Source organism: Pristis pectinata, chromosome 8, assembly GCF_009764475.1.
Source record: "Pristis pectinata isolate sPriPec2 chromosome 8, sPriPec2.1.pri, whole genome shotgun sequence".
Taxonomy (NCBI): Eukaryota; Metazoa; Chordata; class Chondrichthyes; order Rhinopristiformes; family Pristidae; genus Pristis; species Pristis pectinata.
The window spans coordinates 18214030-18239653 of NC_067412.1; the positions used below are offsets into that span (position 1 = coordinate 18214030).

General features: G+C 37.7%; 2 protein-coding genes across 6 annotated transcripts in view; one reads left to right on the plus strand and one right to left on the minus strand.

The window, feature by feature from the left end:
- The window catches only part of LOC127573580 (bMERB domain-containing protein 1-like), a 36169-nt gene extending 33938 nt beyond the window's left edge, over positions 1-2231 (plus strand). The window contains exon 6 of the mRNA XM_052021939.1: positions 893-2231. Coding sequence (XP_051877899.1) covers positions 893-1011 — 119 coding nt within the window. The 3' untranslated portion in view covers positions 1012-2231. The remainder of the gene's footprint in view (positions 1-892) is intronic.
- A 2045-nt stretch (positions 2232-4276) lies between these two features.
- LOC127573044 (meiosis regulator and mRNA stability factor 1) overlaps positions 4277-25624 on the minus strand; it is a 56261-nt gene continuing 34913 nt past the window's right edge. For 3 of the 5 annotated variants that reach the window (XM_052020822.1, XM_052020826.1, XM_052020821.1), the window contains exons 13-27: positions 25199-25279; positions 24057-24293; positions 23290-23409; positions 18176-18351; positions 16255-16475; positions 14646-14788; positions 13231-13364; positions 11772-11974; positions 10738-10965; positions 10424-10654; positions 9313-9525; positions 8964-9024; positions 7835-7978; positions 6989-7153; positions 4277-6550 (exon numbers count right to left, since the gene is read on the minus strand). In XM_052020822.1, coding sequence (XP_051876782.1) covers positions 6312-6550; positions 6989-7153; positions 7835-7978; positions 8964-9024; positions 9313-9525; positions 10424-10654; positions 10738-10965; positions 11772-11974; positions 13231-13364; positions 14646-14788; positions 16255-16475; positions 18176-18351; positions 23290-23409; positions 24057-24293; positions 25199-25279 — 2596 coding nt within the window. In that variant the 3' untranslated portion in view covers positions 4277-6311. The remainder of the gene's footprint in view (positions 6551-6988; positions 7154-7834; positions 7979-8963; positions 9025-9312; positions 9526-10423; positions 10655-10737; positions 10966-11771; positions 11975-13230; positions 13365-14645; positions 14789-16254; positions 16476-18175; positions 18352-23289; positions 23410-24056; positions 24294-25198; positions 25280-25624) is intronic. The other 2 variants (XM_052020823.1, XM_052020824.1) reach the window with 2 other exon arrangements.

Consider the following 25624-nt stretch of genomic DNA (forward strand, 5'->3'; position numbering starts at 1 on the left):
CCAGAAGAGGGGTGAGAGCAGAGGTGCAGGAAATAGAGGAGATATGGTCAGGGGTTCTTGTTAACTATATTAGAGGGCAAGATATGAGTAAGGAAAAAGGAAGGTATATCAGAGGCACCAGTGTGGAAAGTCTTGTTGTTAGAACAGATGAAATGGAGATGGAAGGACTGGGAGAGTGGAATGCAGTCCTTGCAGGAAGCAGGGTGGGAGGAAATGGAACTGAGATAGCTGAAGGGAGTCTGTCAGCTTGCAATAGGTTGCTAGCCTTTCTCCTGAGATGGAGACAGAGAGATGCAGAAATGGAAGAGTCAAATATGGACAATATGAAAGTGAGAGCAGGGTGGAAATTGGCATCAAGAGTAATGACATTTGAGTTCAATACGAGTAGTGGAAGCAGCACCTATACAATTGCCTGTATGTCTGAAAAAGAGTTGAGGGGCCTGAGTAGGACTGAAACAGATACCATTCTACATATCCAAGAGGGAGATGGATACAGCTCCGGCCCCTGCAATTTCCCAGAAGTTGAAGGAGAAATTGTTCAATGTGAGAATGCGTTCAGCCAGGTGAATGAGTGTGCAGGCAGAAGGGAACTGTTTGGGCCTCTGTTCAAAGAAGAAACAGAGGGCTTTCAGACCATCTTGGTATGGGAAGGAGGTGTAGAGGGGTAATGTTCCATGGTGAAGATGAGCTGGTTGAGACCAGGAACCTTTCAAAGTTCAGAGGGCATTGGAGGTGTCACGGAGGTACTTGGGAAGGACTGTCGAGAAAGGATGGAATCAAGGTAGGAAGACTTAAGAAGGATTGTAGAGTTTGCTTCCTTTATTTTTATGCATGGTAAATGATTGTGTACTTGAAACAAAATCCCACTATTTTCATTATTTTAATATTGCAGAGGCTCCAAAAGAGATGTCAGCAGTTAACGAACCTCCTCCAAACAAACCATCAGTTGCCAAAGCCGGAATGGCCTTAATAAAAGATTGCTGTGGAACTACACTGTGCAACATTATGTAGTCCCCACTAATCATATTTGAATCCCCTCTCCAAGTGTTTGTGAAAGAGAATTGCACCCAGGCTGGACGAGTAACAGCTGACCATACCATACTGCGATAAAACACTGCGTTGAAGTGAGTCTGCCCTTCATGCATGGATCACAAACTCTGCATGCTGAAAAGGAAAGTGCATCTCGTTTCCAGTGGTAGAATGAGAATTTTTTATACCTGGCATGTGTGATAACAAAGTAGTTCTATGAAATTGTTCCAGAGGTAATAATAGTATACAATATACCACTTCTAAAATTTCCTACCAACACTAATAGGATTTTACAGGGTTTTCAAATGGAACAACTCTTCGAGGCTTATTTCATATTCCTCTAGATTCCGCCAGGCATTTCAGCTGGGGACTCACAAACAATTACAACACTCTGCCTTGAAAGAGCACATTCAGCTACTGAAAGTCAGGTAACAAACTTTACAAATTTAAACTCAGTGACTTTAACAGGGATAGAGGCAAATTCTGTCCTGCAGAAAAATGTACAGTGACCAAGTAGAGATCGTCATGTATCATAACTTAAAGTATGTTCTTATTGTGTTAAAATCAAGTGTTTCCTTATTGATAAATAGGGTATTGTTAATGTACTATAAAAGTAAATTGAGATTTGTCAGTAATCAAGTGTAGAGTGAAGGCTTTGTTAGAACATTAAGTTTTGCAATAAAAGGGTCTTTAACAAATTGAGAGTTTGTGGTTGTGGAGAAATTCATCTTTGGGAGGAACACAAAATGGGTGGCAGCTGATCACTGCCCAAGGTTGAATTTCTCCCCCATGTCCCTTGAAGTACTTGTAATTAACTTGAGAAGTATTTATATTTAACTTTTTTTCTTGTTGGTTATGTTTGAATAAATATTCCTTTTCTTCCTTTGTGCACAATCATCTACTCAACATAGAAGCAGCTGCTTATCATCAGAGGCTCAGGTGGCACCAACTGTAGGTGGTGGTGAAAGCAGTAGGTGGGCTCATGAATATGGTAGAACCAAGTAGTTCTGAAACTAATTCCCAGAGTTAAAAGCATATTTGCACACATCTGAACTTAGCAGAAAGAAAACTTTAGTTTTTCTCCTGACTCATTGTGGTCTTGTATTTAAATGCTATTGACTAATCTAATATTTGTCCTTATTCAATGTTCAATCTTTTATCCATTTAGGAGTTCTATTTTAATGAAATGTACAATTATTGAAATGTAGTTAAACAGTTGTGTGTTTAGGTCTTGAACACAATAAAGTTATTTGCTTGGGAATGAAATGTTTCTTTACTATGCAGAGGGAAATGCAGCATTCATTTTAGTTGTGAAAATCAAAAAACACTGCAGATATTGAAAATCTGAAACAAAAACAGAAAATGTTGGAAACACTCAATAATCATGCAGCATCAATGTTAGGAGAAACAAAGTTCATATTTATGGTCAGAGATCCTTTGTCAGAACTAGGGAGAGAGAAAACAAGTTAGTTTTAAATTGCAGAGAAGGTGGGGAGGCGTGGATAGGACAAAGGGATATCTCTGATATGGTGAGGTCAGGGTTGCCATGGCAGTGAATTGTTATAGAACATTACAGCACAGTACAGGCCCTTTGGCCCACAATGTTGTGCTGACATTTTATCCTGCTCTAAGATCTAACTCTTCCCTCCCACATAGCCCCCCCTTTTCTCTATCATTCCTGTGTCTATCCAAGAGTCTCATAAATGTCCCTAATGTATCTGCCCCCACAACCTCTGCCAGCAGTGCATTCCACACACCCACCACTGTGTAAAAAAAAAACTTAGCCCTGACATCCCCCTTGTATCTTCCTCCAATCACCTTAAAATTCTGTCCCCATGTGTTAACTATTGTTGCCCTGGGAAAAAGTCTCTGACTGTCCACTTGATCTATGCCGCTTATCATCTTGTGCACCTCTATCAAGTCACTTCTCATCCTCCTCCTCTCCAAATGGAAAAGCCCTAGCTCACTCAACCTATCCTCATTAGTCATGCTCTCCAATCCAGGCAACATCCTGGTAAATCTCCTCTGCACCCTCTGAAGCTTCCATATCCTTCCCATAATGAGGCGACTAGAACTGAACACAATACTCCAAGTGTGGTCTGACCAGAGTTCTATAGAACTACAATATCACCTCACGGCTCTTGAATTCAATACCCTGACTAATGAAGGCCAACACCATATGCCTTCTTAACCTCATCGACCTGTATGGCAACCTTGAGGGATCTATGGACGTGGACCCCATGATCCCTCTGTTCCTCCACACTGTTAAGAGTCCTGCCATTAACCTTGTTATTGAAGCCATCTTGATCGAGGGGAATGTGCAGTGGAGATGGATGAGTGGACTAGGGAGTAGCAAAGGGAATGGTCCTTTCGAAAAGAGGTGAAGTTGCATTTGGCTGTGTAATCATTCCTAACATAAAGGTAGGAAATTGTGGATGATCTGGTGAATGAAAAGCTGATGTGATAGAGTGATAACAATGGAAACTTTATCCTTGCTCTGCTTGTGAGGAGAGGTCAGATCACAGTTGTGGGAAATAGATGACACAGTCAAGATCTTTTATATTATATGGAGTAGAACACAGTATTGGAGAAACAACTAATATTAAAATAACTGTGAAACTAGTGAGTGACCAGAAGCTGCTCTAGAAGATTTGGAACACTCATTAGGTTTCTGCTCCTTTGCCTTGTCTACAATTTCTGTTTGTCAATGGAAATATTTAAAAAAACTTCAGATGCTGAAATCTGAAATAAAAACTGAAAATTCAGGAAATACCACAGGTGCTGCCTGACCTGCTGAGTAAGAAAAACCAGAGTTAACCCTGTACCAGAACAAAACCTCCCAAGAAGTCCAAAAATAAATAAGGAATCAATTGTAGGATGTTTTATAGAATATTTTACAGGTTTCAAAATTCTTTTTAAAACAGACCCTTGGGATCAGGATGCTTTGCTTTCATTCTTATTCCACTTTTATTCTGCAAGTTCTGAGATGGCCAATGTGGGACTTTGACTCTTGTAGATGAGACAGGATGGGTGAGCTGGTAGTTTGGACATGGTGCATTCCTTCAGCCATGTATTTGCAACACGAAGACAAAAAGTTCTCAATGCAACCCTTCATGCTCGCCTTCCATTTTGAGCAGTTATGGATTAGGGATTCCCATGAGTCAGTGAAGGAATTACACTTTCCCACAGAGGCTTTGAAAACATTAAGCCAAAATGAAAGACAAATCAAATACAAAATATGCTTGCTGTAAAATTTTTTATTTATGGCAAAATAAATTTGGTCCCAAACAAAAGTATCCAGCATTTGGTAACCTTTTTTTTTTTACTGGTTTTAATTTTGGACATTCATAGAAAGGAAACAAAGCAGAAGCACTTGGCATATTTTCAGAAATATCCAATACTTAGCCAACATAATAATGTTTGAAGACCTCAAATCAATCTGTTTCTACCGGTTTACATAGGTCATACAAAGTTTGTTACTCAAAATCAATCTAGTGAATACCAACACAACTTTATGCAAAACTGCATAAATGAACCATTTCAGAACAAGAACCATAGATATTGTGGAGTTTAGACATCACAAACCAGAAACCTAGCATAAAGTGACTTGAGTGGCTTGTAATAATACATAAGAATATTTGTTCTTTTTTGATGATAATTCAAACAGGGACTGTGAAAAGGTATTTGGCAATAGTTCCTGCACAGTAGCTTCCTTAGTAGTACTAAACTGCTGTTTTCAATAAGATTTTTCTTTAAAAATCTATACATGTATTAATGCACAAATATCATCCAACCATACCTTCAGCATTTGAGCTCCAGCTTTAATATGGAACAGATCTTTACAAGTGTTAAATTCATTCCAGCTTTGCTATTTTACAACATTTCTGAAGCTAATATCTCAGTGTTTATGCTCATTATAAACCTGCACTGTGACAGGTGCATGTCCATAGAAAAAGATAATTTCAGTAAATACACCTTTTACTACTAAACAATCTCTTACACCAGTGGAGAACCTTTCTTGTAAAAAAAAATAGGTTAACTGTAATGTAGCCTGGCAAATACAACCCATTGTAAAAGCCAGGTTCTGTCCAGAAGGCCGAATAAACCCACTGCTACACAGTTTCAATCCTTTCAACCTTGCCCAATGTCCTCACACTGGCACTGCTATCACAGACATAAAACTTCCCAACAGCAAATACTGAAAAAAACAATGGAATAAAAGCACTCCACAATAAAAAGACAACCTTCTGTGACTGTTAGTTTATGCTAAACTCCCCAATGAAACATGGCTTTAAAAAAAAAGGTTTAACAACAAAACCTTGACATTTCCACTTTCAGGGGGAGATTCAGTTCCATTAACTGTCAAGTGGAAATGATAACTTTTAAACAGTTTTCCTTTCCTGACCCATAACTTGTGATTTATGCAATAAATGCATATTTCACATTAAATTCATTTCTGCACCAGTGCCACTGGCATCAGACTGGAGACACACCATAAGAGTAGCAGGCTGCTAAGGCAATGGTGAACTCAGGTTCTAGGTGTAATTAACAAGGTCAGGGCTGGAGATAACTGATTAAACCAACTTGCAGTACAATACTCAACCCAAACTTAATGGGACATTACATCCCAGCACAATTTGCAATACCAGAAGCTTTTTAGTTTCATTCTTTAACTACAGGACACCAACACTATCAGTGAATGGGATTCAATTCTTTCTACAGACATTAACAAAACTGGAAGCTAGTTTGTAATTACAAGCCATTCAAGTGACATTCTAATATTTCAAATACACTTGTACTATTAAATTATACAAGACCTTTTGTTCTGCAGGTACTGGATCAAAAAAACCTCAACCAGATTTTGAGCTGTCAATTTTTCTACTACATTACAGAAGTTGGAAAGATAGTATATGAACAGGCATTTTAGTGCAAGAAAAAACATTGCTTTCTTTGACCTTCAGAACAAAAATCATTGGTCAAACATTACAAATAACTAAATTATATCAAACTATATGCAAATCTTGGAATCTTAAAGTTGAAGCCATAAAGAATATGGACTATAGTAAAATGAACAAATTGTTTGGGTCAAGATCCAAATACAAATCAAGTTTTCTTCCTACAAGTTTTACTTTTGTGGTTCTTTTTAAATAGGTTAAATACAGAAATAGAAGGTGGAGATAAAAAGGGTGTCCAATTCTTTGGATTTAGCACTTCAGAATCCATTTTAATGCTTCAAGTAATAAAAAAAAAATCACAAGTACAAGGCTTTTCTTTTCTTAAATTCATTTAAATATTAATGGAGATGCCATTGAGAAATTTGCTGCCAACTTCACTTTATTTCTGGGCTTCTTCACAGGGCTGTTAGTCACTTCCATGAGCCGTGACCTGGATTCATGCACATCTTGGGATACACTGGGAACATTCTCTTCCATCTGGTTGTTAATGTTGCCACTGGTAAATGCCTCTTCAGTCATGGCTGCAGGAAGGACAGTTTTCTCCTCCTCTGTCAAGATCAACATGTCTGTTTAGAAAATTGTACAGCATTACAAACTTAAATCATTCTTTAATAAAATCATCATTTTCCCTCTTCACTGTAGCTTTAATACAATTAGCAACTCCTACAGTTTATTTGCTCTAGGTACCTATACAACAAGGGATTCCTGGGAACTGCTAGAAGCATACAGGCTGGGGTAGCCAGCATGATGAGCTGGCAGACATGATAACCTGGGTGAGGATGGCAAATATTTGGGTACTAGATGCACCCAAGGGCTGCATGCTGTGTGTAAAGGCTGTAAAGGAACTGGGAAAACATTGGCAAGGTCAGACTTCCAACAGAAAGGTTGGAATTATGTCAAAAAGCCACAAATTTCTCATCCCTATCATATTGTGGGATTCACAGCTTTACATAAAATACTGTATATTTATCATAATACAAGGAAAAAATAAATTAGTTTTTCACCTGCAACATTAGGTTCCTCAAACTGAATAAGATCAGTATTTTCAGGAATAACTGGGTCAGGTCTGAGCTGAGGGGATGGCAAGCAGGATGGGACAGGTCCACACAGCAAGTCAATTGGAGATTGGTTACCAAGGGTGAGGAGCTCTTGTTCAGTCTGGTTTGAACCTATGAAAGGTGACACAAGTTACAAAATTGTACATTACTGAACATTCAGCACTATACACCATGCATTACCTTCCCATGAAAATTATGTATACATGACTTTTGGAACCAAAAAGTACTGCATGAAAGATTGTGTAAATTTACATTAACATCTTCCTTATTTCATCAGTCCACAATACAAAGTATCATCATACATTTTAAAACATGCAGTTTAATATCTATCCACAGTTGAAATAGTCCTTTTATACTGGAAAAAATAATCAAGATTTGCTGAAATATTATGTTCTTTGTAGTTTTTAAACAAGTCTCCAAATTGCATTGAATGGCTTCAAATCTTTAGACTTGCTTCTGATGCTGAAATAATGATGCTAAGTACTAAAATAATTTATTTGCAGGCTATTGTTATCGAGGCATTTGTAGCCTCTAGAGATTGGTCCTAAAGAAGCCTTTCTTGGAAACAGCTGAGTTGCTTTCAGAATGCAAGTTCCAAAATAGCAATGAAGGAAGGGCACTGTGTCCGAATCAGAGAGATGGAAATAAAATCAGATGCTGTTTCTAGGCACCTGTTACCTACATCCTTCTGGGTGGATGATATTGTGGCTTTGAAAGGTGCTGAATGATTCTATTCCAGGTCCAGAGGACCAATTGTTTTCATATAATTGACTTACAAAATCTATTACTTACTGGAGCTGGGAGTTTCAAACTCTTTTGTGTCATTTTCACTCGAGTTCTCCAAAACCAAGGTTACTGGCCGTTTTGGGTCTTCTTGTATCTGCTCAGGTTCTTCAACCATTAGTGCAGGAGAACAACTGGCAGAGCTGTTTCGAACTTTGGGGATGAACAACAAAGCATTGGGAATGTAGTTAATTTATTATGAAAAAAGATTTGGAGAAATGGGCCGGAATTTTGCAGTCAAATGGTGGAGTGATTGCACTCGCCAATGACCTTGAATAAAGCTTCCCACAAACATCTAGTGACCTCTGCAATATTCCACTGTTTTGACAATGTTTGTTGTTGGACATCAGAAGTGATCGTTGGCATCCAGCAACAATGATGTTATCTACTGATTAAACATTTGTGAAGTACAAAATAAAGATCGGAACATACACTAAGGTGTGAGTTGAAGTATCAAGTTTAACATATAATTTAAAAATATTTGATCAACAATATGGATATAGTTTGTTTTTGGCACCAGAGAATTTGTTAAATAATTGTTGCTTAATATACCATTAAAATCTCACTTTGGCTCATGCATATAGCTCACTATTTTCAAAATATTTTCCAGCAAGGCTAGTTCATAAATAAAATACTTTTCCTCAATTAATTGATTTTATTGCAGCAGCCAAAGCTGGGAAGACAGTTCAACCTATGGAATCGACATGAGCAACTTTACGATTTCCACCTTAAGCTGCAGATGCACGGAAATCCAAGTTGCCATTAGTTTAACTCAGTAATAATGGCATATGCTGGCAGTTTTCGGGTTATTATAATCACAAAACCAAGCCAAAAACTAGAAAGGTAACACCGCAGCACTAGGACAGCTCTTTTAAAAAAAAATGCAGTTCAATTCCAAATCCCTAAAAAGCAAAAATAAAAATAAACCCAAGCTTGTTTCTCATGGTCATTTTTACTTAATCTCCAATTATTCTAAAGATGTGAACATTTTGTGTATGCTTTCCACAAATCGTATTTCAAAATCTGGAGAGCTTCTAAGGTGATTTGGAATAAACAGCATAAATTCCTGCTTCATGCATTACACAACTAGCAAAATGACAAGAGATAGGCACTTTAAAGATACTGTTTAAACTTTTACCTTTCATATCGTTTTTTAAAACCACTATTCTTTTTTGTCCATGTCCTTTTATCCAGATGACCTGTTTAAAGTGGAAAAGTTGCAATAAGTTTGAAAATCTTTACTTTAAAAGAAATTGCTGATACTTAGTGGTCTTATGTAAACCCAACGCATTGATCAAACTTGTGTTAAAGTTCTGTCGATTTCACCTATACTTCAAATACAAAAATGGCAGAATTTGCAACAGTAATCTGTTCAACATTATGATCTAAAAATCAAAGCGCTGGGAATACTCAACTGAAACTTCAGATGAAAAGGCATAACTCAGCCTGAGCCACTAATTACAAAAGTTACAAACTTAACACTTTACCTGTGGAATAGCAACAAGAAGATCCTCTATGCTTGCATACCCATATATTTTAGGCTGTAGCACTTCACCAGTGTACTTGTGGTAAGTGGAAGGAAATTCAGTCAGAAAAACTTGCTGATAGTGGTAGGTGTGTAACAAGGCTCTCACATTCTTAGCAAACTGGTACACTTTGGTGAGTTGCACACATTCTTCTCCCGTGTCATCAGTGAATACCTGTAATACATTGACCCCCACCAAAAATTTAATTAGCCATGTTTTCTTTTCCCCACCTAAGTATTGGTGCAAGTTATTGCAACAGCCAGCTAAAAGCCAAACTACCAGAAAGTAATAGAAACAATACCAAAAACATTTAACAATACCACAAACATTGAAAATTAACTTTTTATGCCCTTGAAACTCCAGCCTTGTCTGAATTTTCCTATCAACTGAAGATTTTCTGCACATAAAACTCTGATAATCTTCAATCTGGCCATTTGGAAATCCTGAAGGTTTGGTACTTGGCTCACCAACTAATATCTGGTGTGTTGCCTTGCAACTTGCCAGGGCCCCAGCTCCGAACTCCTTTTAAATTTACCAGGTTCACTGGGAAATTATAATACTGCGCAACCTCTTAAAAAAAAGCGAATAAAAAATGTTGTAGTATTAATATGAATAACTTCTAATAGTTGGGAAAAGTTGCTAATTCGGCAGAGTGTGCCAAATTATCAGAGTTTTACTGTAATATGAACTGAAATCAATCCATACAAAAAGCGTTATAAAGTCACACATTACAATAGAGTAGCTCAAATCATAGGAAACTATATGTTATTTAAAAACTGAGAAGCAAATGGGATCTTTGAACAACCCCCAAAGTACAGCACTGCAAGCAAGGGGCTTCTTCAAGCAATTAGAGTATATCAATTTCTTGAGCAGCTTGAAACAGTTTTCATGCAAGGCGTTAATGACTGTGCATCGTATAATGGTGTTACATCAGTGAAATGAAGTGAGTTTCTTGAAGACAGCATCACAGTGCACTTACAACAACTTCCACTTTGTTCAGAAGACTGCACAAACACCAAGCTAACTTTCTTACATTATAAGAAACAAAACTGGATAATTTCACAATTCATACCTCAACCAAGTACGGCAAACTCTTCAACAGTTCTGCCAAAGACACAAAACCATATTCAGATGGGACAAGAGGACTTCCATAAGTGGAATCAAAACGTTTTTTAAGATCATCAATTCTCAATTGTGAAGTGCCATCCAGAGACATCAACAGCACTAAAAGTTGAGCAGTTAGGGTGCGAAGAGACTTTCTATTTATCAGTTGGAGCTGCTTACCCACAGGCGTGTTAATAACCTTTCAAGAGAAAGTATACAATTTTAAAAATAAAATAAAAAATCCAATGGAGAATTTGTAACAAAGTAATCATATAAAAGTACCTTTGCAACATGGCAGAATTTCTGCATAAGTTCTGCAACAGTACTGACATCATAGTCTTGAAGGCGCAGAGAATATCCATAAGTATTGTTATACTCAGAAAGGAAATCAGATAGTATCATACAATGGTCCTTCTGTGACCGCAGTAATTTAACAAGTTGGGCTGTCAGTGCCTTTATTTGCTCATTTTCTGTTAAAACAAGAATTTTTTCTTCTCCGCACTCCAGGACCTGGGGACAATATGGTCAAATGCATCATAACTTCTTTAACACTGAACAATGTATAAATGTAGTGTAATATCCAAATGGATAATGTTAGGTACCTAAATGCTCAAAATAATCAAGTGGAACAAAAAAATCAATATTTTGTATATATTGAAAATAAGTAGCTTGCCACAAGATCAATAATAAATTCACAGAGCTGAAGTGGATGAATAGCGAAAGATCGCTGCACTTGGATTTGCCGAAAATATGACTAGTATTAACTTGGCTAACTGTGAACAACTATTTGAAAGCACCTTCCAATGTATGGATTTTGCTATAGGGCTAATGAAGATTAATTACATGTTGTCACTTGTGTCTACCATTGAACAAAAATGATGGAAATATATCAGTAAGTGTGTAACTTGTTAGAGGGTCAAATTCATGGAAAATTCAAAAGAAAGAGCTGGACAGAGTCAAACTGGAGCATTCAAGTTTTAAATACTCAACTCTTCAACTGTGGAGCTAACTAACCAATTTTCCTGGCTTGTCCACAGTACCAACAAGTTTAAAAATATTGGGCCAAAGCAATAAATTTAGTCTCAGCTCAAATTTTACATATTTCAGGAATACTGTTCAATATAAACTAACAATACCAAGTTTGTAGATTGATTTTACACAACTAAGTATGCATAAATAGTCCAGAATAACCAAAAGGTATACACTCATTTTTAGTTTAACAGCAGTGAGAGAACATAGCTTTAAATTTCCAGACACTGCTCAATTTCTTAGGCTTAGTAAAGTCTCTTATTTAATTCTCACATCCTTGCACTTACCTGCAACACTTCAGGTATCGATTCAAACAGTTCCATGAGCTTGTTAAAGCCATAGTACGCAAGTTTGCACTGGCGTCCAAAATGGTGATGGTATGTAGGTATAAATTTACTAAAGGGCATGCGGTAGTGAGACTGATGTCGCAATAGATCCACTACTTCTTTTGCAAATTGTTTTGTCCTCTCTATTTCCTCTGGAGTACGCTCTAAATTAAAATGTAGCACAGTGAACAGAGTTTGAAGCTTCCAAAGTTATAAAAGGGTTGAGTGAAATGATGGCAATATAAACAATTTGGAACAATCCCAAATAAGCAAACTTTTATATTAATGTGTGTGCAATCACACAAAGTTTATAACCTCACTACATACCACCATCTGCTGGCCTTTGTGTGCAGCTGCTGGTAACTTTACACACAGGGTTTCATTTGAAAATATCCATGTATGGTGACTTTGATTTTAAATGCATGAATACAATTGTGCGATGGTTATGGCACTGACGAACGACTGAAACTACAAAATCCAATCCAAGGAAATTATGAAATGAGGTTCAATGAATCAGCAATTTGAGAACACTAGAAACTCCTTAAAGTGTTGGGTGGTCTTAAAAATGCTCATAAGTGATCTTTGGGAAATGAGAACTGATGCACACTGGCCAATCTGTCCTAGTAACTAGGAATGCTAATAAATCCAAAAATATGAAAGTAATAAGTTAAAGTAATAAGCAAGGAGGACAGGATGTGCATACATAAGCTTTGTGTCTGGATCTAGCTCCACTTTCTCCACAACCTTAAAATTTTTTACATAACTAAACAAAAATCTATGCTAGGGGTGGTGGTGGGGGAAAAAAAAGTCTGGTGATTGCAAAGACGATATATTGAGTTAGCTTTAACTTCATATCAAAAACTAATTTACTTAATAGCTCAAAATCATAATTTTTCTACTTCCTTTCACTGTATGCAAAGGTCTATAAATAGATCACTTTCACTTTCTTTGGCAAGGTACAAACTACAGAGAAAAATGATAGCAATATGTAGTGGGCTAGTCATCAATATTCCACCTCCTTGCTCAAGGGCACGATCTCTGCCCAAAGAGGACTGCAGGCACTGCCCTTGTACAAGGGCACATTCAATTGTGGCAATACACCATGTTGCACACATTCCGAGATCCTGTATCACTGACCTAAATTTACACTTCAACGAAATGCCAAATCCAGTCATCTAACATTCACAACAGGTTTAAATCCACCTTCAAGGCTTGCCTATCCTTTAAGAAATACATCTCAGGAGGAGGAAATCAAGATGCCCTGGGGACTAACCACTATGTATTTGTACACTTTGCATTAGTAACAAGACTGCTAATATTTGGAAAGAGAAATTCATTTTCTTAATCAGAAATACCATAAAGTTACGCCAAATATTACACTTCCTGAAACAAGATCAAATTCAAACAAGAAAAAAAATACCTCTCTTTGGGATAGAAATCACTGTATCTTCATCTTGTTTTGAAATACAGATTGTGGTATCTGGTATTTCTGAAAGCAGGTCAGCCAGTTCACACACACCATAATCTGTGACATCCCAATCTTTTGAAAAACACCTAAGAGAACCAAACAAAGCAGAAATATTAATTGATTTTTGTGATCCATTGAGGAGAAGAACACCACTGTTACTTGGAATATGTTCTGTAACTTAGCATTATTTCCATCCAAGACTTTTCATGGAGGAGGAGTCCTTTATTTCCTGTCATTCTACTATATGATCAATTTAGGTATGGGATTCTCAAAAGGTCTGCTGGTTTCTTCCTCTATCAACAACAAGGTGGTAAGGCAAGGATTAATTGCTCATGCTAGTGGGGGTGAATTCCAAGATTTAGACCCAGCGGCATCGAAGGGCACCATGCGCCTTGGAGGGGAGCTGCACGTGCAGCTCCAGTGCATCTGCTGCCATTATCCATCTTGGTGGAAGATGCAGGTTTGGGAGCTGCTGTAGAACTAGCCTAGGCTGGTTGCTGTAGTATAGTTGGTGAATAGTACACACTGTAGCTATGTTGTTATGGCAGTGGAGGTAATGAAAGTTTAAGGAGCTGGATGGGGTGCAATCAAGTGGGCTGCTTTGGCCCAAATGGTATCGAGCTTCATGTACTACTGCACTCATCCAAGCAAGCAGAGTATTCTATCACTCCTAACCTGAATCTTGTAGATGGTGGAAAAACTTTAGGCACAAAGCTTATGTATGCACATCATGTCCTCCTTGCTTATGAGACTTTCATATTTTTGGATTTATTGGCATTCCCAGTTACTCAAACTAGAAAGCGGGGAGGCATCTGCTGACCTACCCTTGGATCAGAGAATACATGTCCAGTCTGGTTTAGTTTCTCATCAATGGTGATCCCCAGGATTTCAACAGCAAGGGATTTGATGATGGCAAGGTGATTACATCTACTGTCATTGCCTGGAAATGCCATTTGTCATCTTTATATTGTCTATGCCTATGTAGAAGACCACTTCAGTTTCTGAGGAGTTGCTTCAGGTATTAAGAGTTTGTATTAGAATCTAAATTAAAATGGCAACCCAAAGTGAGAGTCTTAAATCTTCAATAATGTATTTTGCAGCAGAAAAATTTAACTTTTCTAGTTTCAATCCAGCTGAAAACATGCAAAGACCCACCAAAACTAACTGCCCTGACTTGGGCACACACTTGTCAGAGGGTGGCATTGGGAAGAAATGATTCAACGTTGTGTTTTGGATTATCCGATCAGGAGGAGACAGGGGCCACTATATGTCAAAGTAGAATAATTCCATTCCTCACCTAAAAACAAACCACAAAAATAATTGTGCTCAAGTAACCAAAATTAATTATGGAATTTTATGATACTTACCAGTGATACGCTTGTCCAAATTCTCTTATGAGCACCTGTTTGCTGGCCTGAGATTTAAGAAGTTTAAGTATATCTTGGGTAAAGCGTTTTACTTGTGCTCGGTGAGTTAATACAAGTAGGCGTTTGGTGCCCAAGCCCAGGATCTAAAATACACAGTCAGAAGAAATGGTCAGTTAAATGGTATTGCGAGATGGTGTGCAACTTGGAAGAGCTTCCACATTACTGTTTTGAAAAGGTTTTGTAATCATTAGGTAATACATCATAATTGCAAAATGTACCCATGATAATTAAGGTAAGGTTGAGCTTCTCAGTTTTCAATAATAGAATTCAGAGTTAGTAAATCCTTCGCTGCTTGCTTGTATCAAGTTCTTAATTCCACTGTTCTGTAGAAGATATTTTGTCCTAATGCTTTCTTTTTTTAAAAAAGTCCTTCATTTATATCCTTCTTGCTATTTAGATATCTACCATTTTCTTGGAGATTTATCATCCAAGATCACACCTATCTAAAATCTTTTGTGGTCTTCATCTTTTGTACATCCTAGATAGTATTCTATGACAGTTTTTTAGTTGTTATTCATCCAAATTATTTCACTCTTGCCCTTTGTATGATGTCTTATGCAGCTTTTTAAGTTACAATTTCTAGCATATAGGTCCTGGCTGGTGTCCATGCCTTCCTCATCAGGCAAGGATTTGTTTCCGTTTCATGATGAATTTTCTTATACATTCCCTAATTGATTTGGAATGGAATTGATTCAGTAATAAATTTGTATTTGAAGAGACAGTAATAAATTCTAGGCTTTCCCCTAATCAGCTCATGTTCTAATGGGTCAAGCTCAAAAAAAAATGGTCGAAGGCCAGAGGTAGGCAGCCACATGATGGAAGAATGGGACAGAAAATTAAATAGGTAATACTGCCAGGAAAAGAACAAAGTATCAAATGAGCAGTATCATGCCAGATCAAATGGGTATAAAATTCAGGAAAAAAATAGTAAGACTTGGGAGAACAGGAAAGGTTACCAATGATATCAAGCCAGTAGTACGAGGTAACAAAATAAAAATAATGAATTTTAAAGACAGTGAAAATAAAAGAATTTGTCAATGCACAAGAACAACAGTGTGGTAAGGATGGCAACAGTTCTATTAACTAGGCCAATATTATCTCCTCAGGGTAGGCAGTGATGGGCAACAAGCATATTCAACATCACACCTAGCCCAAGATTGTTACAAGTTGGGTTATGATGAAAAGGAATGGCAATTTAAAAGAGTTGATAGAAACTTAACCCAAATTTGCCATCATCTTAATAGGTATACAACCAATTAGTACTTTCAAACCAAATCTATTGGGTTTGGAGTACTTTTGTTTTCCCTCTAACCCAAGATTGAAAACCAAAATTACAAACTACAACTTTTGCCTGCACATCCTAGAAGTTGTTCTTGCTATGTAGTTGCTGTTGTATTGAATCAGATAGAAATTCATAATTTTGATTGTTCATTAAAAAATCAATGCATTCAGCTATTAATCCAGTTAATATTTCCAAAACTGTATTTACTGAAAGAAAAACAGTACTTCAGGTCATGAGTATAAATGATTTTCTTTCCATAAAACTCACCTGCAAAACATGAGGCACAGCTTCTAATAGCTCCATTAGCTTGGAATAGCCATAGTCTGAAACTCTGCACTGTTTCCCAAAATGATGATGATAGGTTGGTATAAATTTGTGTTGAGATAGGAGGCAGTGAGCCTGGTTCTTCATTAGATCGATTATTTCTCTACTAAATTGAATGAGCTGAGGATTTCCCACAGGACTCTTACAGCGCAGCAAACAAGGATCTGCAGAAATAAAAAGGGTGAACAATTATTTAATTCTGCAGGCCAGTGAGCATGAAAAGGCACTTAATCAAGCCACATTTCATAGTATTTATATATTGCTCCAAATAATAAGTAAAAATCTCAGATTTTACCAGCAACAGCTCAATTTTCATTATTAAATAGCAGCACTTTAAATTTCCATTTGCCTGCATATAAAAATATCAATTTGTCCAATTTTCTTGATGCACTCCCAACCCCATTTACATTGTCTTTAACATAACCGAACCTCCCAACGTTTCATGAAAGTGTTAACAAAAATAAGTAGAATGGCAGAGGCTCATGTGGACCAGTTGGTATGAATGGTCCAGTTCTGTGCTTTAAAATCCTAGTCAATTATAAATTGACATTTATTGAGAAATCTTACCATAGACAAGTAGCAGAAGGGTATAACAGCAATGCCAGTTTCCTAAGCCAGTTTTGGTTATACATGTTGTACAGAGAATTTATAATGGCAATACAAGGATACAACGGATGTTTATGATTGAGAATGACTAATGAATGTGTTTGTCCATTTACTCTCTGTGCAGTAATATACCCAATCTTTTTATTTTGATTAAAAATCTGACTGCATTGCATTATTCCATTGAAAATGGACTTTTTCCAGAGTAAAACACAAAGAGCCAGTTGTGCTTGACGTGGGTCACGACTTGTGCTCTATTCCTATGGCCACATGAACCTTTTGCAGCAGCACAGCTCCCAGTGCCCTGAAGGCAATACAATATGGTCCTTTGGTCTGAGGATGTACCCCTGGACTACTGAGTCTTTCTGACAATTCTTGTGCCAGAAGGTCTTTTCCACCATCTTTCTGATGACTGGGGGCATTTTGAAATAGCCATTTAAATAATTAAAGATAAATTTAAATGGACAGAATATGCAAACTAAATTTTTTAGTTAAATACTTTTAAAAAACATTAACATAAGGAAAAAAAACTTGGCTTTGTATGCCATCTCAATAAAGATAAGCCACTTCAAGGGCTGGCATAAAACTGCGGGGCTGAGTATAAATTCTACCTAGCCCCTCACCTTGGTATGTTACAGAAATGTATCGTGTTTGATACTTTTACACTGCAGTAAGCAGCTGTGCAAATCCAGAACTTGTTGATGCATGCACTAGAGTTAGTCAGCAGTTCTCTATAGAGCCACCAGCCGCACAAAACAAAAATCAGTGCAAGCTAGCCCGTCTGAGCTGTTTGGTGTCACTCTAGAAGTTTGACCGGACAGTCCCCTGCACAAGTTGTACTTGTGCTCTGATGTAATTTTCATAATAGTCTAGTGTCAAATGATCCAATTTCCCAAGCAACATTTCTTCGAGCATTGCCAGAGAAATTAGTCCATGCCACTCCAGGAGTAATCATCATTGGGTATTCCTCAGACAAAGGCATTTTAGTAGCATTGTACTGAAATGGGACTCCACAAAAGGCAAGTTCCATTAATTGTGTATTTCAGACTTCCAACCTCACCCAACAATCTGATTACCTCCTCCCAAACTGTGACCCTGCTTCATGGTGGAAGCCCACATTTCAAGTGGAAGTACTTACAAGATAAAAATTACAACGTTAAAAAAATAGAAAAACCATTGTAATTGCATCTATACTTTGTAGGTCATAAATTAATCCAGACCTTCTGTTAGTTTGCTTTAAATAGATAATACATCAGCTTACCAGCATTAGGTGGCGGTGGATTGTTATGAACCCATTTTACAACTTTAATACCATTCTGTGCTGTGACAACGTTAACACCAGGGACACAGGTTATGAGGTGTTCCAAAGGAACACCACCTTCGCCCTCTTCCACTATCTTCAGAACTGTGAACTCAGATGCATAACAATCTAAAAAACTACAAAAAAAAAGGTTCAGAATTTCTACTTGAGAAAAATCACAATGGGAATAAAAAGGCAATGGAAGGATATAATCATGACAAAACTTCACACAATATACAAAGCCCTCTCCCTTACACAAAAGCAGTTTTGAAACATGAACTTTGAAAATAGTGCTTGAGACTTAGTCTGGGAACCAATGAGAACTTCAGATATTTGGCTTTGATTACATCTCATGGACGAATGCAAATTGTTAAGCAGAAGGCATAACAACTGAGGGTCTGGCTGAATAGATTGCATGACATTCACAGTCAATTTTAACTACTTTTAAGTCCAGCTCCAAAACACAGATTGCAACTGATTTAGGAAGTAATTGGCAGTTAAAAACTACAAAGCTATCTTATCAAGTGACAAATGAGGATAAATCCTTGCCTGAAGGTCCAATGAAGCATAAAATGCTTGAAAATTGGGAACAATTAATGCAAGTATCAATGCATTTTTCTTTAAATAGGAAAAGTAAAAGATATAGTTAAACAAAACTAAATAAGAGGCCAAATGGAGCAAGCTGGATTGTTGATCAAAGAGAGTGAACATACACAATGGATGAAGTGGACCTGCATTCACAGTTACTTGCATCATGATTTGCTGACTCAGGCTGAAGTCAGCATGGTTTCCTTAAGGGAACTCTTGCCTGACAAATCAGTTGCAATTCTTTGAGGAAGTAACAGGCAGAACAGACAAAGGAGAGTTGGTGGGCGCTGTTTGGTTGGATTTTCAGAAGCCTTTGACAAGGTGGCGCACATGAGACTGCTAAACAAGATAGGAGCCCATTGTATTGCAGGAAAGGTACTAGCATGGATGGAAGGTTGGCTGACTGGCAGAGATAAAGGAGGCCTCTTCTGGTTGGCTGCCGGTGACTAGAGGTGTTCCACAGGGGTTGGTGTTGGGTTCGCTACTTTTCATGTATGTTAATGATCTGGATGACGGAATTGATGACTTTGTGGCCAAGTTTGCGAATGATAAAGATAGGTGGAGGGGGAGATAGTGTGAAGGAAGCAAGGAGTCTGCAGAAGGGCTTGGACAGGTTGGGAGAATGAGCAAAGTGGAATGCAGCACAGTGAAGTGTACGGCCATGCACTTTAGTAGAAGGAATAAAGGCATAGACTATTTTCTAAATGTGGAGCGAATTCAGAAATTGGAGGTGCAAAGGAACTTGGGAGTCCTAGTGCAGGATTCCCTAAAGGTTAACTTGCAGGTTGTATTGGTAGTAAGGAAGGCAATGTTGTATCAAGAGAACTCGAATATAAAGCAAGAATGTAGTGCTGAGACTTTATAAGGCATTGGTGAGACCACATTTGGACTATTATGAGCAGTTTTGGGCCCCATATCTAAGGAAGGATGTGCTGGCATTGGAGGGGGTCCAGAGGTGGTTTATAAGAATGAAAGGGTTAATGTATGCAGAGCATTTGATGGCTCTGGACCTGTACTTGCTGGAGTTTAGAAGGATGAGGGGGGATCTCCTTGAAACCTACCGAATATTGAAAGGCTGGGATAGAGTGGACGTTTCCAATAGTGGGAGAGTCTAGGACCAGAGGGCACTGCCTCAAAATAGGACATCTTTTTAGAACAGATGAGGAATTTCTTTAGCCAGAGGGTAGTGAATCTGTGGAATTCATTGCCACAGACAGCTGTGGATATTGGGTATATTTAAAGCAGAGGATGATAGGTTCTTGATAGTAAGGGCATCAAAGGTTACAGGGAAAAGGCAGGAGAATGGGGTTGAGAGGGAATAATGAAATCAGCCATGATCGAATGGCAGAGCAGACTTGATGGGCTGAATGGCCTAATTCTGCTCCTATGCCTCATGGTCACAGGAGAGAAGTTGGCCGAGCTGAGATTTGATGAAAGTTTTATAAAATAATGAGGCTTCTGGACAGAGTTGATAGTGGAAGGCTCTTCTACTTGGTGGAGGGAGTCAAGACTAGAGGTCACAGCCAAAAAGGGGGAAGAGAATTAAGAGTGATGAGGGAAAGACACATGCTTCTTGTTTTTTTTTTAAAAAAAAAGTGCATGGTTCCAATCTGGAGTGCACTGCAGGGGAGGGGTAGAACCAGCACAGACATGATGGGGCAAATGGCAGCCTTCTGTACTGTAACCATTCTATGATTTTATGAGCTAATAAACAGGAATTTAATATTCAATCCACAATGGTGCAGTTAGCTGGTTTCAACTAGGGTTGCAATACTAATGCTATAATTGGTCTCATCATTCCTGGGAGAAAGAATAATGTAGACAATGGGAAAAATTCTGCAAGCTTCCATTTCCTTCAGGTTAATGGAGCAATTTCCTACATTGAAAAATGTGCAGACCAATAGATCAGAATGATACAGCTGTGCTGAGTAACAGTGCTTAATTATTTTTACACTCTAGTGGTATTAGATGAATTATTCACTCTCCACACAATTTACTTAATTCAGCACATATCCTATTTTGATTGAAATGGTCTACTGGTCATTCGCAGAACTCCTACTCAATATATCAAAAAAATCTAGTTTCAAGCACTAAATCTCAAAAGTACATTACCGAGAGGAATTAGAGTTGAAGCCAAGAACGGCAGACATTTTAAAAAAATGTTTAAGTGGAATTCTCAACATGTTTGGAATTTCACAGACAGTCAAACTATAGGTGAAATATAGAAAAAACTCTTAGGATTGCCTGTAATCTCATTTTGTCACTACTTAGACTTCAAACAAGTTTAAAATGGGATGTACTCTGCACCCAAATATTTCTCCCAGATACAAAAAGTGTCTTTGCACCTTTCAGATGAAGTGCAGTTCCAGCATTTTCATTATAGTTACTTTAACAATTACTTCATAATGCTGCTCTTGAATTATTCAAATTTTAAGTAGAACCTACATGTGACTTAAGTTTCAAGGACTCCTGACCAAAGAATCTAGACTGCTTTAGCCCATTTTAAGCAATGCACACAAAGTGCTGGAGGAACTCAGTAGATCAGGCAGCATCTATGGAGGGAAGTGAACAGTCGACGTTTTGGGCCAAGACCCTTCATTAGGGCTGTCTTAGCCCACTTTAATATGCATTGTAATATTTCAATACCGACAAGTTCTGCAAAGCCCTTACACTGCTCAGTACTCTACATTTGAACTAGCAGTCAAGATCTTGTTGCTCTAAATCCAACATTCTGACCCCATATCCCATGAAATCAACTTGAATCAAACTAAAAGTGCATAAGGGCAGTGGATTTGGTCTCACTGGCCACTTCCTTCCACGTGTTGTCCCAAAACACAATGCTCCTGGACTATATTTCGATGAAAGAAAATTTTCATAGAATAATGACGACAGAGACTTTTTATCCTTCACTGTCTATGCTGAGGCTATTGCTCTTTATGTAACTCTGTTCCACTTCATGTTTATATATTTAATATTTATACATTTAACCCATTCTCTGATCTCTAACCACTTATCCATTTTCGATGGTCCAAGCCCGTCTTGATGTTTTCACCTCCACCCAACATCAGATAGCTGGAACCAGTTGAGATGAGAGTAATAGTGAAAGGCAATGGGGACCAGCATTTTCTGCAGGGTATAGGGGAGCAGCAACAATATGACAAATGGAAGTGATAGGAAGAACCAGTAAATATAGGATAAGGAAGGTAACGGGGTGAAGGGCAAGGGTGGGAAAAGGTTGGTTCAGAGAAAGGGTTGAAACCTGGGAATTAACTAACAAATTTCACTGCAAGAATCAAGGGGCAAATGAGAAGGAGATTTCTTCGAATTAGGGCTTGGACCATCGAAAATGGATAAGTGGTTAGAGATCAGAGAATGGGTTAAATGTATAAATATTAAATATATAAACACGAAGTGGAACAGAGTTACATAAAGAGCAATAGCCTCAGCATAGACAGTGAAGGATAAAAAGTCTCTGTAGTCATTACTCTATGAAAATTTTCTTTCATTGAAATATAGTCCAGGAGCATTGTGTTTTGGGACAACATGTGGAAGGAAGTGGCCAATGAGACCAAATCCACTGCCCTTATGCACTTTTAGTTTGATTCAAGTTGGCTTATCCAGGGCCATTTTGATCTATGAAGTCCAAATACAGATCAGTTATGATGCTCTTAGTTCAGAATTGACAATTCATGCAGAGTGTCAATACCAGAGTCCAAAAAGTGTCTGGGCCCCATCGGGAGATAATATCTTGTTATAATTTCAAAATGAAACAGGAGTACTGCTAGTTATTGCAAGTGGTATACAGCATTAAATAAAGACAACTTAATGATAACTGTTGGCTATGGTTATTTAGGGCATCCGGATATGGCCAGTATTATCAGCAATTAATTGAATCTGGACAAATAGCTATTAGCTACAGGTAGAATAAAATTCCCTAAAACCTTAGAGCACCTCTCTGCTAATCTTTCCAGTACAGTGTTCTCCTTTCCTCTAGCCTTCAATTCTTAGCCTCCTCTTAGGATGCTTCTTGATTATTATAATTTATCATGCAACAATTGTGCAAGACACTTGACTATTCAGAACTCATTTATAAAGTGAACACATTTGCAGAAGGTGCCTGAACTTTGAGTAGTCAACCTGATGGAATGGCTCCAAACTGGCACGCTAAGTTCCTCGTATAACAGAAGTTTTCCAGCCAACAAATAGCCTTTTCAGTGAATGTCTGCAGCTGAGTGAAGGATCAAACTGATAGTAACAACGTATAAATACAAAGTTAGAGAACTTTGAAATTGTGGTACAAAGCCAACAAAGTTATGTATTGTTATTGTATTAACCTTTAACAGTTTAGGAATGTTAGAATGCAGAAATTCTGAACAGTTTATGCACAAACACATGGCAGATATGAAACTTATAGAAAATATTTTCTTCATCACACCAATATCCCAGACACCCAAAAGAACAGTAATATTCCAAAGTTCAGAACTCACCTGAGAAGTGGTACAGTTCCCTCATGTGTATGTAAAAGACTATGAACCTGTGGCGCAAATGTTTTTAGGGACATTATTATGAATGGTATTTTGTAAGAATCTGGATCAAATTCATTCTCGCTGCAAAACAAAATGAAAGCCAAACATTGAGTATTCTACACTGATTGACATTCATCCTCACAGTTTTTATGAAGGATTTCTGGGTTTTTTTTTTGAAGAAATATTTTGAGATATTTGAAGGTAAATGATAATTGACAAAGTCCTTTTTTTTAATCCTTTGTATTGATTATGTTCATACAAACCTATCCACACACTGTCAGAGGTAATCTACAGATCTCTTTTAGAATGCTAACAAATATTTCAGAGATCATGCATTTACACATACAACCATACTGGAAACCTAACCATTGAAATTGACTAAATTAGAGTTACTGCTGAATCTCTTGCCAGGTTCCAGAATCATATATATGCAACTTATTTATGATTCTTGAAGCTGGCCTAATACATTTTTTCTAAAATATCAACTTGCCTTTGATTCAAAACTAGTAAGACGAGCAAGATTATCAAGATATTCTACAGTACAGAATATCAACACATTTACTTTAGGAAGAGCAGTTATGTGAGCAAAATTTATTATCATAGACAATGAAAGGTTCATTTAAGTCATTTTTAAAGGGACAGCAAAAACCATCTTGATCCTCATTCTTTACTGTTTACCAGTAATATAGAACATCTATTGATGCATGAACTAAAAGCAGGATTCCTACCTGTAACCTCTATCCGAACAATGCTGTTTGCAGATTGGTTCATGGTATTCTAGTTCTTCAAATATAACCGGGCTACAATTGGCTGATGAACCATCATATGACAACACAGAAGACAACGGACTCTGTCTTGCCTGGCTGCTGGGCAGGAGACAAACCATTCGTCCATTTACTTGGTCACGAATACCTACTGTGTCAGTTAATTTGTACAAGTCAGACACAATCAATTTGTGTCCAAATCTGGAGAGAGATTTAAAAAAGTTAGTTACCAACAAAAGAAAATAATGGCATTTTCTGAATACTGCAATCAGCTTATATGCTACAAATAATAAAAAAACAATTACAAGTGTGCTAGTACTTGAGAGTACAAATACTGCTGAACTGAGCAAAAGGATATAATTGAAAATATCTGTGACAAAAAGAGGAGACTATTCATTTTGCTAAAAGAAAATCCATATACGATATAATTAGAGGGGTTTAAGGAAAATGTGTGTATAATAGCATCTGGAAAATTCATTTACCTTTACAATTGCTAACAAATAGTTACAATATCTTAATAATTAATTTAAGATTTAATTTGCATCTCCCTAAGAAACTCAATTCTTTTATACACCTGAATTCAGAGGGACGCAAGAGTACAGGAGCAACAAATAGTGTCCTGGAGGAACTCAGCAAGTCTTACAGCATTTGTGGGAGGAAAGAAATTGTCACATTTCAGGTCGAAACCCTGCTTCAGGATCCAAAACACTGACAATTCCTTTCCTCTCACAGATGCTACACAACCCGCTGAGTTTCCCCAACACATTGGCTGTTGCTCCACATTCCAGCATCTGCAGCCTCTTGTGTCTCCATAAGAATATGGGATATATGGAGTAAATGGCAAATCCATAGCTCCCTAAAATTGGAGGCACAGGTGGACAGGTTAGAACGGGGTTCGATTCCCGTCGCTGTCTGTAAGGAGTTTGTACGTTCTCCCCTTGTCTGCGTGGGTGTCCTCCCACATTCCAAAGACGTACGGGTAGGTTAACATGGGTGGCGCGGACTCGTTAGGCCGGAAGGGCCTGTTACCACGCTGTAAATAAGATTAAAAATTAAATTAAACAGAAAGGTAGCACATTTATAACCCACAGATCAACAACCTGTACCTTTTCTCATAGAGTTCCGTGAATTTTAGCAATGGCAAACAACATGCTGGAGCGTCCTGCAGGATCAATATGGCCTCGGAACTATGATAAAAGAAAACAAAATAGAGCAAGACATTTTTAAATACTATAGTTTATTAAAACAAACTGTTTTGCAGTTTCTTCTTGAACAAAGACAGATAGACTGAGCAATCCAAGACCCATGTGAAGTGCCAATTCTTGCATTTGATACCTTATTTCAAACATCAAAGTTCAGTCTTAAATAATTTGTTTAGAGTACAATTTACTGGAACTTTAGCTACCACTCCATTAGGTGTTTCACAAAGCATGTGTCACAAAAACCTTCAACATCTATTAGAATTATTCTATTGTAGATCACAGAAACAGGTCTTTTAGACCCACCTTATCCATGCTGACCACGATGCCCAT